At 49.1% G+C, this 15,706-nt stretch overlaps 1 protein-coding gene across 1 annotated transcript in view; it reads right to left on the bottom strand.

Moving 5' to 3' along the window:
* The window catches only part of jmy (junction mediating and regulatory protein, p53 cofactor), a 178,882-nt gene extending 165,166 nt beyond the window's left edge, over positions 1-13,716 (bottom strand). The window contains exon 1 of the mRNA XM_038805564.1: positions 12,386-13,716. Within this exon, the coding sequence (XP_038661492.1) occupies positions 12,386-13,297 (912 nt within the window). The 5' untranslated portion in view covers positions 13,298-13,716. The remainder of the gene's footprint in view (positions 1-12,385) is intronic.
* Positions 13,717-15,706: the final 1,990 nt, after the last annotated feature.

Below are 15,706 nucleotides of genomic sequence, written 5' to 3'. Positions count from 1 at the left end.
ATAAGGGAATAGTGTAGATGGGCTTTAGAGTGGTTTCACAGGTCGGCGCAACATTGAGGGCCGAAGGGCCTGTACTGCACTGTAATGTTCTATGTTCTATGATTGGGGGTGCCTATTTGCAGGCAAGGGGACAGCTGGCAAGTGGGAATCTTTCAAAAAGGTCTTCACTAGGGTACAAGGTGAGCACATTCCTCTTAGGTTGAAGGACAAGGCTGGTAGAAGGAGGGAACCCTGGATGACTCAGGATATTGAGGCCATGGTCAAAAGGAAGGAGGCATATGACATGCATAGGCAGTTGGGATCAAATGGATCCCTTAAAGAGCATAGGACTTGTCGGAGGAGTTAAGGAAAGAAATCTGGAGGGGAAAAAAGGGGGCATGAGATTGCCTTTGCAGATAAGGCAAAGGAAAATCCAAAGAGCTTTTACAGATACATGAAGGGTAAAAGGGTGACTAGGGTAGGACCTCTTAAGGATAAACAAGGTCATCTGTGTGCAGATCCACAAGGGATGGGAGAGGTCCTAAATTAAAATTTCTCATCAGTATTTACTGTTGAGAAAGGCACTATTGTTAGGGAAACTGAGGAAATAAAATGTGATATCTTGAGGGGTGTAAATATTACAGAAAAGGAGGTGCTGGAGGTATTAAAGCGCATCAAGATAGATAAATCCCTGGGACCGGGTGAAATCTATCCCAGGACTTTATGGGAGGCTAGGGAGGAAATTTCAGACCCCCTAGCTGCGATATTTGAATCATCGACAGCCACAGGAGATGTGCCTGAAGATTGGAGGGTGGCAAATGTTGTGCCCTCGTTTAAGGGGGGCTGTAGGGATAAGCCTGGGAACTACAGACCAGTTAGCATTTCTTCTGTAGTGGGGAAATTATTAGGAGGTATTCCGAGGGACAGGATCTACAGGCATTTAGACAGGCAAGGGCTAATTAGGGAAAGTCAGCATGGCTTTGTAAGGGGAACGTCATTTCTCGCCAATTTGAGCTTTTTGAAGGGTAACCAAGAAGGTAGATGAGGGCAGTGCAGTCGACGTCTACATGGACTTTAGCAAGGCACCGCATGGTAGCGTGTTGCAAAAGGTTAAATCTCACGGAATCCAGGGTGAGGTAGCCAATTGGATACAAAATTGGTTTACCAACCAAAGCCAAAGGGTGGTTAGAACATAGAACAGTACAGCACAGAACAGGCCCTTCGGCCCTCGATGTTGTGCCGAGCCATGATCACCCTACTCAAACCCACGTATCCACCCTATACCTGTAACCCAACAACCCCCCCCCTTAACCTTACTTTTTAGGACACTACGGGCAATTTAGCATGGCCAATCCACCTAACCCGCACATCTTTGGACTGTGGGAGGAAACCGGAGCACCCGGAGGAAACCCACGCACACAGGGGGAGGACGTGCAGACTCCACACAGACAGTGACCCAGCCGGGAATCGAACCTGGGACCCTGGAGCTGTGAAGCATTGATGCTAACCACCATGCTTTCCCTCCCAGGTTGTGGAGGGTTGTTTTTCAAACTGGAGGCCTGTGACCAGCAGTGTGCCTCATGGATCGGCACTGGGTCCACTGTTATCTGTTATTTATATTAATGAGGCATGGTTAGTAAGTTTGCAGATGACACCAAGATTGGTGGCATAGTGGATATTGAAGAAGGTTATATAAGATTGCAACAGGATCTTGACCAATTGGACTAGTGGGTCGATGAATAGCAGATGGAGTTTAATTTGGATAAATGTGAGGTGATGCATTTTGGTAAATCAAATCAGGGCAGGACCTACTCAGTGAATGGTAGGTAGTTGGGGGGAGTTACAGAACAAAGAGATCTAGGGGTACAGGTTCATAGGTCCTTGAAGGTGGAGTCACAGGTGGACAGGGTGGCGAAGAAGGCATTCAGCATGCTAGGTTTTATTGGTCAGAATATTGAATACAGGAGTAGGGACACTTTGTTGAAGTTGTACAAGACATTAGTAAGACCACATATGTAATACTGTGTTGAGTTCTGGTCACCCCATTATAGGAAGGATATTACATAGATAGAACATGCATAGAACATACAGTGCAGAAGGAGGCCATTCGGCCCATCTAGTCTGCACCGACCCACTTAAGCCCTCACTTCCACCCTATCCTCGTAACCCAATAACCCCTCCTAACCTTTTTGGACACTAAGGGCAATTTAGCATGGCCAATCCACCTAACCAGCACGTCTTTGGACTGTGGGAGGAAACCAGAGCACCCGGAGGAAACCCACGCAGACACGGGGAGAACGTGCAGACTCCGCACAGACAGTGACCCAGCAGGGAATCGAACCTGGGACCCTGGCGCTGTGAAGCCACAGTGCTATCCACTTGCACTACCACGCTGCCCAATGTATGTTCTAAGAACACTTTTATCTATGTATGTTCTATGTACAATTTTATCCTTCAAAAAACAGTTAGACAGTTACATGGGCAGGGTGGGTATAGAGGGATATGAGCCAAACGCGGGCAAGTGGGACTAGCTTAGTGATAGAAACTGGGCAGCATGGACAAGCTCGGCCAAAGGGCCTGTTTCCATGCTGTAAACATCTACCTGTATTGGATGCACGGGTAGTAATCTTCCAAGAATCCCTAAATTCTGGAGAAGTCCCAGAGGATTGGAAAACACCCAAGGTAACACCTTTATTCAAGGATGAGAGGGAGGGAGACAAACAGCAGGTAACTATCGGCCAGTTAGCTTGACATCTGTCATTGGGAAAATGTTAGCATCCATTATAAAGAATGTAATAGCAGAGCATTCAGAAATACAAGCAACGTCAGCAAGGCTTCATGAAGGAGAATTCATGCCCAGCAAATGTATTAGAATTCTTTGAGGTGGCAAAGAGCAGGATAAATAATGGGGAACCAGTGGATGTAATATACTTAGATTTCCAAAAAGTGTTTGATAAGACAGTCATTTTCAAACTCTGAGGTGGGGCACGGGCAGATATTGGGAGGGTTGCGGGCCATTGGTCACGTCGATGCCGATCATGGGAGGAAGTGCCCAGCGGTCCAGCCAGCTTTTTAAAATGCCGGCTGCGACCGGCTTTCAGAACGTTGGCCACCCCACGTATGCGTGCCCCCTTAGCAGTGCGCAGGCCTGGAGCCCAGCAAGGCAGACCGCCTCCTTCTGACGTCAAAACTGATGGAACATAACGCAGGAAAATGTGAAGTTGTGCACTTTAGAAGGAAGAATAAAGCAGCTGAATATTATTTAAATGGAGAAAAAGACTACAGAAAGCTGCAGCAGAGGGGTTTGGGGGTCCTCTTGCATAAATCATAAAAGGTTAGCATGCAAGTTCAGCAGGTTATAGGGAAGGCAGTCAAAACGCTCAACACCATCCAAAAAAAGTAGCGTCCTTGATCAGCACCCCATCCACCATCTTAAACATTCACTCCCTCCACCACCATACAATGGCAGTAGTATGCATATGATGCACTGCAGCAATTCACCAAACCTTTTTTGACAATGCCTTCTAAACCCACAACTTCAACTAGCTCACAAGGGTAGTAGATGGCAACAACACCACCACCTTTATGCTCCCCACACCATCAGGACTTGGAACAACATAGTTATTCCTTCACTGTGGCTGGGTCAAAAATCTGGAACTCCCTTCCCAACAGCACAATGACTGTACTTATACCCGACAAGACTACAGCAGTTCAAGGTGGCTCACCACCCGCTTCTCAAATGTAAATAAGATGGATGACACATCTCAAGAAACAATAAAAACTCAAGGTGGTTAAGTTCAACTTTAACAACAGATTCTACGTTCTTGCCTGTGTTCACTACAGGATACAACAAATTGTCTGAGAAACAGCTTTAATGATCCTTAGGTCTGGTACTCCTGATGACAAAAGGCACATGGTGTACAGGCATGCAGAGTCAGTCATTTAAAATGACAGTGATATTTATACAAGACCATTAAGTATGAGATATAGTCCATATATCGATGTGGTAGGTTTTTTGATGAACAGATAGAAAAGTACAGACCACTCAGCAACAATTTATTAGCATAAATTATGCAACAAAACTAGAATGGATGGTCACATTCTATTAAAAACTGCAAATTTTGGAAATCTGAAAAGTAGTAAACGTTGGATTTGACAGTCAATGCTTTCATTAACAAAAATTAATTTGGATGAGGCATTTTTTTTTTTAAAATTCATTTATGGGATGCGGACGTCCCTGGTTAGGTCAGCATTTATTGCCGATCCCTTGTTGCCCTTTAGGAGTCGCCTTCTTAGACTGCCGCAGTCCTAGAGGTGTAGGTGCACCCACTGCGCTGTTAAGGAGGATGTTCCAGGATGTTGACCCAGCGACAATGAAGGAGCAGTAATATATTTCCAAGTCAGGATGGTGAGTTAGTTGGAGGGGAACCTCCAGGTGGTGGGATTCCCAGGTATCTGCTGCCCTTGTCCTTCTAGATGGTGGTGGTCCTGGGTTTGGAAAGTGCTGTCTGAGGAACCTTGGCAAGTTACTGCAGTGCAAGTTGTAGATGTTACACACGGCTGCCACTGTTCATCGGTGGTGGAGGATTTGAATGTTTGTGGGAGGGGGAAGCAATCAAGTGGGCTGTTTTGTCCATGGATGGTGTCAAGCTTCTTGAATGTTGTCCAAGTTGCACTCATCCAGGCAAGTGGAGAGTATACCATTACATTCCTGACTTGTGCCTTGTAGATGGTGGACAGGCTTTGGAGGAGAGTTCCTTGCCATAGGATTCCCACTCATTGACCTGCCCTAGTATTAATGTGGCTAGTCCAATTCAGTTTACAATCAATGGTAACCCCCAGGATGTTGACTGTGGGGGATTCAGCAATGAAAATGCCATTGAATGTCATGGGGCGGTGGTTAGATCCTCTCTTGTAGGAGATGGTCATTGCCTGGCACTTGTGTGGCGCATATGTAACTTGCTACTTGTCAGCCCAGGCCTGGATATTGTCCAGGTCTTGCTGCATTTGGACAAGGACTGCTTCATTATCTGAGGATTGGATTGGATTTGGTTATTGTCACGTGTACCAAGGTACAGTGAAAAGTATTTTTTTGCGAGCAGCTCAACAGATCATTAAGTACATGGGAAGAAAAGGGAATAAAAGAAAATACATAATAGGGAAAAGAGAGAGGTTAGTAATAATGTTAGTCTTAGAATTTGTAATGAACTCCAATTGGCTTTATTGGTTGGCCAATTGGAGTATGAGCTTTCTCAATGATAGCTCATTGAGGGGGCCCATATAATCACCTGTGTAGGCTTTGTGAGCCAGTCTTAAGTTGACTGGAATGTTAGCAGCACTGTTTGTAGCTGCTCCTGTAATATCGTTATTGTAAATAAATATTGGTGCGGTGACGCAACTCCTGCCTCCCGTGGATTACTACAGAATTAAATTTTAAAAGATTAGAACGAGTATAAGTTAAGTAAAAAGTGGATCTGTTGGGGAGAGTTCGCAGAGTGTAGCCTCGCTCCGGCGTCATCTTCTGTTCACGAGTCCCGAATGGTGCTGAACATGTTTGTAGATAACTGCACAATCTCCACTTCTGACCTTATAATGGAAGGGAGGTCATTGATTGAGCAGCTGAAGGTTGAGCCTAGTACACTTATCCTGAGGAACACCTCCAATGACATCCTGGAGTTGAGATGATTGACCTTCAACCACCACAACCATCTTCCTTTGTATCAGGTAGGACTCCAACCAGCGGAGTTTTCCCCAATTGCAGTTTAGCTGGGGCCCCTTGATGCCATACTCGGTCAAATGCTGCCTTGATGTCAAGGGCAGTCACTCCCACCTCTGGCATTCAGCTCTTTTGTCCATGTTTGAACCAAGGCTGTAATGAGGTCAGGAGCCGAGTGATCCTGCCGGTACCAAACTGAGCATCCATGAGAAGGTTATTGCTGAGTTTGATAGCACTGATTGTTGCGAATGCCTCAGCCTTGTCTTTTGCACATATGTGCTGGATTCCTCCATCTTTGAGGATGGGGATATTTGTGGAGCCTCCTGCTCCAGTGAGCTGTGTTTTGGTTTTTTTTTCAAATAAATTTAGAGTACCCAATTCATTTTTTCCAATTTAGGGGCGATTTAGTGTGGCCAATCCACCTACCCTGCGCATCCTACCCCTTAATTGGAAAAATGAATGGTGTGCTCTAAATTTATTTTTAAAAAGATTTTCCCCTCTTTTGGATCCCTCACCACCTGCTGCAGTCCCAGTCTAGCAGCTATGTCCTTTAGGATCTGGCCAGCTCAGTCTGTGGTGGTACTACCGAGCCACTCTTGTTGATGGACATTGAAGTCCCCCACCCAGAGCATATTCTGCTCCCTTGCCACCCTCAGTGCTTCCTCCAAGCGGTGTTCAACATGGAGGAGTGCTGATTAATCAGCTGATGGTGGTCGGTACGTGGTAATCAGCCCATGTTTAACCTAAAGCCACAATACTTCATGGAGTCCAGAGTCCATGTTGAGGAGTCCCAGGCAACTCTCCCGACTGTTTACAACTGTGCCGCCAGCTCTGCTGGGTCTGTCCTGCCGGTGAGACAGGACATAACCAGGAATGTGAAGGTGGTGTCTGCGACATAGTCATACTCACAGAATCATACCTTACAGACAATGTCAGGCTGTGATCTGGGTAGCCCATCCAGTTTCATTCCTTTTTTTGTGTTTTTATTGCGGTTGAATACAACTGAGTGGCTTGCTGGGACATTTAAGAGTTAACCACATTGCTGTGGGTCCGAAGTCACATGTAGGCTAGAACGGGTACAGACGGCAAGTTTCCTTCCCTAAATTACATTAGTGAACCAGATGGGTTTTTACAACAATCGACAATGGTTTCATGGTCATCATTGGACTTTTAATTCCAGATATTTAATTGAAATTAAATTTTATTATCTGCTGTGGCAGGATTCGAACCCGGGTCCCCAGATCATTATTTTGCGTCTCTGGATTACTAGTCCAGCAACAATACCACTATGCCACCGCCTCCGCTCAGCTATATTAACTATGGTGCTAAAATGCATCTCAGAAAAAAATTAATTCTAGTTAAACAAAACCAAAAAGAGCTTCAGATTCACAAATGACAACACAGAAATTACAACACTTTTTACTCAAACCCTTTCCCTGCCCTAGGTTCAAGCACTAACATTTTTTTTTAAATAAGAGGGACTACATATGGAGATTTTTTTATTTTTTTTTAATTGTCTTTTATTGTAGTTTCATATGAATATAAAGCCATCATCATTGTATTTTTCTAAGTCTACTGGAAGATAAGAGCAGGAGTGGGTTATGTAGTGGAAGACACCAGTGGCATACCAGAAGTTCAAGACAGTCAGGGGGTAGAGGTGAGTGAAGTGGCCATCACTAAGGAGAAGATGAAATGAAATGAAATGAAAATCGCTTATTGTCACGAGTAGGCCAATGAAGTTACTGTGAAAAGCCCCTAGTCGCCACATTCCGGCGCCTGTCCGGGGAGGCTGGTATGGGAATCGAACTGTGCTGCTGGCCTGCTTGGTCTGCTTTAAAAGCCAGCGATTTAGCCCAGTGAGCTAAACCAGATGCAGGGGAAACTGAAAGTTCTGAAGATATATAAATCACCCCGACCGGATAGGTTACACTCCAGTGTTCCAAAGGAGATAGTCGAGGAGATTGTGGAGGCGTTGGTGGTGACCTTTCAGGAATTACTGGAGGTAGGGAGGGTCCCAGAGAATTGGAAAATGGCTAATGCAACACCCCTGTTTAAGAAGGAAGGGAGGCAGAAGTCAGGAAATTATAGGCCAGTTAGCCTGACTATGGTATTTGTTAAGATTTTAGAGTCTATTATTAAGGATAAGATTGCAGAGTACTTAGAAGTGCATGGTAAAATAGGACAGAGTCAGCATGGATTCATAAAGGGGAGGTCATACTTGACAAATCTGTTAGAATGCTATGATTCTATGAATTCTGCCATTGAATTGCAGTTCTAGATTATCAGAGAAATTGAAATGAAATGAAATGAAAATCGCTTATTGTCACGAGTAGACTTCAATGAAGTTACTGTGAAAAGCCCCTGGTCGCCACATTCCGGCGCCTGTTCGGGGAGGCTGTTACGGGAGGTAACATTAGGTAAATTAGGTAAATATAAAGTATTACGGGCAGCACAGTGCACAGTAGGAGAGTCTCCGAGGGCGATGGTGGTACGGTTGCATCAATTCCTAGATAAGGAACACATCATGAGGTGGGTCAGGCAGACGAGGCGATGCAACTGGGAAGGCGTCGAGATTTGTGTGCATCAAGACCTGGGGGCAGAGTTGGCGAAGAGGAGGGCGAGCTTTAATAAGGTCAAGTCAGCCCTATACAAGAAGGGCGTAATGTTCAAACTACTGTAGAATCAGTGTGGGGTGAGAGGGTAGGATGCTTGGTGCCATGGGCAGGGTCTGCCAGGATAGATGGACGAGCTAGTTCACGGAAGCAAAGTGGGAGGTGTGAGCTGAAGATCGATTGTGGGGGGGGGGCGGGGGGGGGGGGGGGGGGGGAGGTTTGAGAAGGGGATTATAATGCTGATGGGGAAGGGGAGGGGAGACAGGGAGGGGGGTGGGGGAGGTGGAGGGGGAAGAGGAGAACAACATCAACATTCAAAGACTGAAAGAGAAAAGAACAATCCCCCCCAACCACACTGAAGAACAAAAGACAATGGCCCCCAAAGAAAATAATTATTTCTTCCAAAGTTGAGTGTCCTCCTTCTCCTGCCAGTCCATTTGTCCCTCACAAACTCCATCGCTTCCTCCGGCGTCCCAAAATAATATTCTCAACTATTGTAGGTCACACAGAGGCGAGCCAAGTATAGGATCCCAAACCTCACCACCTTCTTAAAGAGGGCAGCGTTGACTTTGTTAAAGCCCGCTCTCCTCTTGGCCAGCTCCATACCCAGGTCCTGGTATACTTGAAGTTCACCTCCTCCCAGGTACACTGCCTCTCTGCCTGGCCCACTTCAGGATCCGCTCCTTGTCCAGAAACTGGTGCAACCGCAGCACAATTACACTCGACGGCTCGTTACCATGCGGCTTCCTCATCAGTGCCCTGTGCACCTCCAGGGGACATTCGAAGACCCACTCTCCCAACCTCTCCAACATCTTGGCCACATACGAGCAAGTATCCTCTCCCTCAATGCCGTCTGGTAACCCCACAATCCTCAGGTTCTGCCTCCGGGAGCGGGTCGCCAGATCCTCCACCTTCTCCTGAAGCCGTTTCTGGATATCACGCATCACCTCCAACTTGGCCGCCAATGAAGTAAGCTGCTCCTCATGCTCCCTTGTAGTGCTGTACCATTCCTGTGGTTTTGTTGAGTTGTTCATTTAAAAACTCTGGAGAATACAGATCCAGTCCTGCCATCATAGGAACAAGTCTGGTGAACCTTTGTTGCACTCTCTCTCTGGCAATAACATCCCATGGTAAGGGGACCAAAACTGCACAAAGTACTCGAGGTGTGGTTTAACCAAGATTTTACACAATTGAAACAAGACTTTGTTACTCCTGTATTCAAATCCTCTTCCGATAAAGGCCAACATGCCATTAGCCTTTTAATTGCTTTTTCTGCATTTTAGCGTTCAGTGACTTAGCATTTAATACCTTACAAATCTGGTCTTCCTATCAAAATGAATAATCTCTATTTTTTCCATATTATATTCCATCTCCCATGTTCTTGTCCACTCAGTCTAACCAAATCCACTTGAAGCCACTTTGCATCTTTCTCACAACATACTTTCCCACCTAGCTTTAAGTCATCAGTGAACTTGGAAATATTACATTTGGCCCCCACATGCAAATCATTGAAAGATAGACAACAGTTGGGGTTCCTAATATCTATTTACCAATCCTTAATAAGAGCCACTATATCACCTCCTATTCCACATGCTTTAATTTTGCCAACCAACCTCCTGTGGGGTACTTTATCAAAAGCTTTCTGAAGATTCAAATATATTATGTCCACCGACTCCTGTTCATCAATTCTGTTAGTAACATTCTCAAAAACCCCAATAGGTTCATCAAACATGATTCTCCATTCATAAATCAATGTTGATTATGCCCAATCAGAACATTTGTTTTTTTTTAATATAGATTTAAAGTGCCCAATTCATTTTTTTTCCAATTAAGGGACAATTTAGGGTGGCCAATCCACCTGCCCTGCACATCTTTGAATTGTGGGGGTGAGACCCATGCAGGCACAGGGAGAATGTGCAAACTCCACACGGACAGTGACCCGGGATCAGTCCTCAGTGCCAAGGGGCAGAAGTGCTAACCACTGCACCACCAGGCCGTCCAATTTATTGCAAACTTTAGAATAGATTCTATCATTTCCCCTTCTACTGATGTTCCATTATCTCTCTCCTCCCCCCCCCCCTTTTTTTAAACAGTGGGGTACATTTGCTACCTTCCAATCTGCAGGAACTGTTCCAGAATCTATAGAATTTTGGAAGATGATCACCAATGCATCCACCATCACCACAGCTACCTCTTTCAACACTCTAGGATCAGGTTCATGGTATTTAACCTTCAGCTCCATTAATTTCTCCAAGACAACCTTCTCACTGAAAGCAATTTGCTTCATTCTCCATTTCCTCTAGTCCATTGGATCTTTAATTCTGGGAGATTTTTTTGTATCTTCCTCAGAGTAGATCTATATTGATAAAGATATGACAAAGTCCAGTAGATAAGATATTTACATTTCTTGGCAAAATTATGGAAGTGGTTGTAAACTGACATGCTGGGCTGCAAACAAGATAGAATTGATGGAAAGATTTTTTTAAAGCTTGACTACTTCCAAGAAAGTGATAAGGGAACACACAAAATAGCAGACTGCAGGCATCCAGAGGGGAAAAATGTAAACTGATAGCTTGCGTCTTTTCTATGTGAAAGCCAAATAAAAAAAACAAAATAAATTTAGTCATATACACAGTTGCAAGGATATATCTGCTCATGTATATATGAGGAAGGAGGTTCACACGTTTGTGTGTGAATTTTAGCGTAAGGAATTAAAAAAATTCTGTGGTGCATGGTAGGGGGGACCAATAGTGGCTAAAACAGGAAATTTTCCCAAGTGGCTTTTGTTGCAAAATTCTTATCTGGAGTACATACACAAATGCCAACCTAATTCCATATTAGAGCAAACTCTGCCTTACTGACAACTATAAAGTTAAGTCAATGAGGCAGCGGAATAATTCAGTGAACGTGCAGAAGGTTGAAATGCAAAGTACAGGATATGAAGTTGAACACATTTACTTTTAATTCCTCCTTAAAAGGGTTAAAAACTGAGGCATTACAAAATTTCACAGGTGTTAAGAACAGCTGGTTTTATTTGTCACCGCCAGCCTCAGGCTATTCTATGAAGATATGGCTAGTGTTTGCGGAAGAGTTTGACCTTCCAAGGTTGGAGATCACATTTCCATCATGTAAATCAACAGATGGCAGACAGAGAAAAGCTTAAAACAAAGAGGTGCAACGGTTCACAAAACGTCCAAACTGTGCTCTACAGTCCAGTGTTCAGTCTTAGATTTGATGTAGGATGAAGATGGGCCTCTACAAATAGTATGCTTAAGAAGGACTATGAAGCGAATCAATTTGTAGAATGTAACTTCCGTGGCCACTTTACTGGCAACAAGACCCAAGAAACTATTTTTAAAAGGCTTAGATTTATATAGCACCTTTCCTGATCATAGAACATCTCAGAAGACTTTACAGCCACTCAAGTACTCCCTCCACTCCCCGGCCAAGTGTAATCACTACTGTAATGTGGGAAATGTGGCAGGGAATTTGCGCACAGCAATTTCCCACAACTATGCACTGCTATACTGCCCAGATAAGCGACGGAGGGAGAAATATTGGCCATAACATCAGAGATGACTGTCCCGTTTTCTTTCATAATAGAGTAACGGGATAAAGTACATCCATCTGAGAGGGCAGACAGGTTATCATTTAAACATCTCATCTGAAAAAAGGCACTTAGACTGAGTAGCACCCTCTCAGTACTGCACTGGTGCTGTAGCTTCAATTTTTGTGTTCATGTTCCTGCAGTGGGATTTGAACCTGCTGATTCAGTGGTTAAAGTACTATCAACTTGAGCCACAGTTTACACCACAATTACAGACATTTAAAAAAACAAAAAAATAGTTGCTCTCCAAGTCCAACAACAAACATAGTATCAGATTGCTTCTGACGCAGTTAGTGATTCATCAAATGAAAGTTGCTCAATCTTTTGTAAGAAAAAGGAAAAAATATTGATCACTGTTAACCTATTTGGACGGTCGTTGCTAACCAGGTTTGATTGTATTGGGAAAGTAAAACTAATGTGATTAAAGGATTACATAAAATGACAGTCGTATAAAAAAGCAAGTCGTCTCACCTCCTGCAATCGTTTCTTGGCTCTGTGCAATACTTCCTCGTATCCTTTCTGCCTCAGCTCACTCAGGCTCTCATAATACTCGTCTGGGTTATCGTTTTCAGTGAACAGGAGGTGAGAGAGAATTTTCCATCCACAAATATCCAGAGCATGGCCAAGGTAAACTTGAAGTTGTAAGCAGAGCAAGTCCATCTCTCCATCAATCGCTTCAGAGGCTCCAAAAAGCACTGACCACATCCCCGAGGGCTCTTCCGGAAATACTGGCAAACAAGGTTCTAACTCTGAATTTACGGCACAAAATTGCTGATGGATGGATCTCAAGTCCTGAAAGGAGAACAGTCCAGCCCAACTACAGTCATCCGGTAGCACAATTTCCTTATCTTGATCTTGATCTCTATCAGCTGCTGTGGCAGCATCGCGAACAGGGCCTGAAACATCAGCCTCACTTGTAGTGAAACCCGCCACTTTGGTGTCTCCCCAGGCAACCTCAGGGAGCCCGGGTCCTCCTGGAGATGGACTCCTGACTCCAGTCTCCCTTGCAGTGGGGCTCTTGGCGCTGGTCCCTCTTCGAACCGGGTTTCTGAGCCCAGTCCCACTTCGAGCTGGACTCTTGACCTCAGCATCCCCTCGAGCTGGAGGCGTCCCGCTGGCCAGGGCTCCCTGTGACTTTTGGGGCCCATCACCCTCCTCTTCCCCTTCCTCATCCTCCACCTCTCCCGCTCTGGGGCAAGGATCCCTCGCCCCAATTCTCTTCCTCTGGACCGTCCTGTTGTGGCAGGTTATGGCAAACTTTCCTTCCACTTCATTCCAGGCGACGATGAAAACAAACTTGTGTTTCTCCTTCTCGTCGAAGGCGTTGGGTCGCACAGCCACCCAGTCCGACTCCAAGTTGTCTTCCACGGCGAAAGACATCATCTACCCCCCCCCCCCCCCAAAATAAGAAAAAGGTGAACGGCCAGGAGAGAAGGACAGGCACACATCCGTTACAAGTTCAGCGCTGGACCAGCCATCTTGGCTCCAACCCTTCCACCTCCTCCTGCCCCCCTCAATTGCAAGTGTCCCACCATCCAGGCCGCCCCCTCCCCCAGGGCTCTGCGGGGCTGCTCCAAGTCCCTCTTGAGGGGGGGAGGACACCGATGCGCTTACCCTTTCCCCCCCAGCCGCTGCTCGCCACGTCGTGGATATATTTTCCACACACTTTTCCCCCCCCCTCTCTTTTCCTGTCGGCCCCCCCGGGTTCTCCAGAAAGATCTCCGAGACAATGCGGACTCCTCACATCACGTGTCAGCATCTGTTTACAAGGCGACGCGGCAGCGCTCGCGACGTAGAACCCCGGCAACCTCCTGCGCGCGCGCGACAAAGGATGGCCGCCAGCGCTCGTGCGCGCGCGCCTCGGTCACCAGCGGCGCGCAATCCTCACAACAACAAATGCCAACGTGGTGCTTCCTCCTCCCCCCCCCAATACCCAGTGACGTAGCGCGTGAAACCGGGCACGCGAGATCGGGAGGTCCTGGTCCAATCAGAAGGCAGGATTCCCAGTCGCGCCCTTTGTTCTTGCAGACTTGCCCACTGGGGTTGGAAGGGGGGAGGAGGGGGAGAGGGGGAGAGGGGCGAGGGGAGGGGGGGAGGGGGGGAGGGGGGGGAGGGGGGAGGGGGGGGAGAGGGGAGGGGGGAGGGGGGACGAGGGGAGGGGGGGAGGGGGGGGAGAGGGGAGGGGGGAGGGGGGGAGAGGGAGGGGGAGGGGGGGAGAGGGGAGGGGGGGGAGGGGAGAGGGGAGGGGGGGGAGAGGGGAGGGGGGGAGAGGGGAGGGGGGAGAGGGGAGGGGGGGAGAGGGGGAGGGGGGAGAGGGGGGGGGGAGGGGGGAGAGGGGGGGGGGGAGGGGGGGGAGGGAGGGGGGAGGGGGGAGGGGGAGGGGGGGAGGGGGGGAGGGGGGAGGGGGGGCGGGGGGGAGGGGGGAGGGGGGGAAGAGGGGGAGGGGGGGGGGAAGAGGGGAGGGGGGGGAGAGGGGAGGGGGGGGGAGGGGAGGGGGGGAGAGGGGAGGGGGGGGAGGGGAGGGGGGGAGAGGGGAGGGGGGGAGGGGGGGGAGAGGGGAGGGGGGGGGGGGAGGGGAGGGGGGGGGGGGAGGGAGGGGGGGGGAGGGGGGAGAGGGGGGGGAGAGGGGGGGAGGAGGGGGGGGGGAGAGGGGGGGGAGAGGGGGGGGGGGGGGGGAGGGGGGGGGGGGGGGAGAGGGGGGGGGGGGGGAGGGAGGGGGGGGGGGGGGGAGGGAGGGAGAGGGGGGGGAGGGAGGGATGGGGGAGGGGGGAGGGAGGGATGGGGGAGAGGGGAGGGAGGGATGGGGGAGAGGGGAGGGAGGGATGGGGGAGAGGGGAGGGAGGGATGGGGGAGGGGGGGGAGGGGGAGGGGGGGAGAGGGGAGGGGGGGATATGGGGGAGGGGGGGATGGGGGAGAGGGGAGGGGGGGGTGGGGGAGGGGGGGAGAGGGGAGGGGGGGAGGGGGGATGGGCAGGGGGGATGGGGGAGGGGGATGGGGGAGGGGGGATGGAGGGGGGGATAGGGGAGGGGGAGGGGGGGATGGGGGAGAGGGGGGGATGGGGGAGAGGGGAGAGGGGGAGGGGATGGGGGTGGGGGGATGGGGAAGGAGAGGGGGAAGGGGGAGGGGATGAAGGGGAGAGGGGGGGATAGAATAGAACAGTACAGCACAGAACAGGCCCTTCGGCCCTCGATGTTGTGCCGAGCAATGATCACCCTACTTAAACCCACGTAACCCGTATCCCAACAATCCCCCCATTAACCTTACACTACGGGCAATTTAGAACGTCCAATCCACCTAACCCGCACATCTTTGGACTGTGGGAGGAAACCGGAGCACCCGGAGGAAACCCACGCACACACAGGGAGGACGTGCAGACTCCACACAGACAGTGACCCAGCCGGGAATCGAACCGGATGATGGGGGAGAGGGGGGATGGGGGAGAGGGGAGGGGGAGGGGAGGGGGGGATAGGGGAGAGGGGATGGGGGAGAGGGGAGGGGGAGGGGAGGGGGGGATAGGGGAGAGGGGATGGGGGAGGGGGGGGGAGAGGGGGGAGAGGGGGATGGGGGAGAGGGGATGGGGGGGAGAGGGGATGGGGGGAGAGGGGAGGGGGGAGAGGGGGGATGGGAGAGGGGGATGGGGAGAGGGAGAGGGGGATGGGAGAGGGGGATGGGAGAGGGAGAGGGGGATGGGAGAGGGGGAGGGGATGGGGGAGGGGGGATGGGGAAGGAGAGGGGGAAGGGGGAGGGGATCAAGGGGGAGGGGATGGGGGGGATGAGGAGGGGAGGGGGGGA

This window comes from Scyliorhinus canicula, chromosome 8 (genome assembly GCF_902713615.1).
Source record: "Scyliorhinus canicula chromosome 8, sScyCan1.1, whole genome shotgun sequence".
NCBI lineage: Eukaryota > Metazoa > Chordata > Chondrichthyes > Carcharhiniformes > Scyliorhinidae > Scyliorhinus > Scyliorhinus canicula.
The sequence above is the reverse complement of the archived record's forward strand: the minus strand, read 5'-3'. Positions and strand labels throughout refer to the sequence as shown.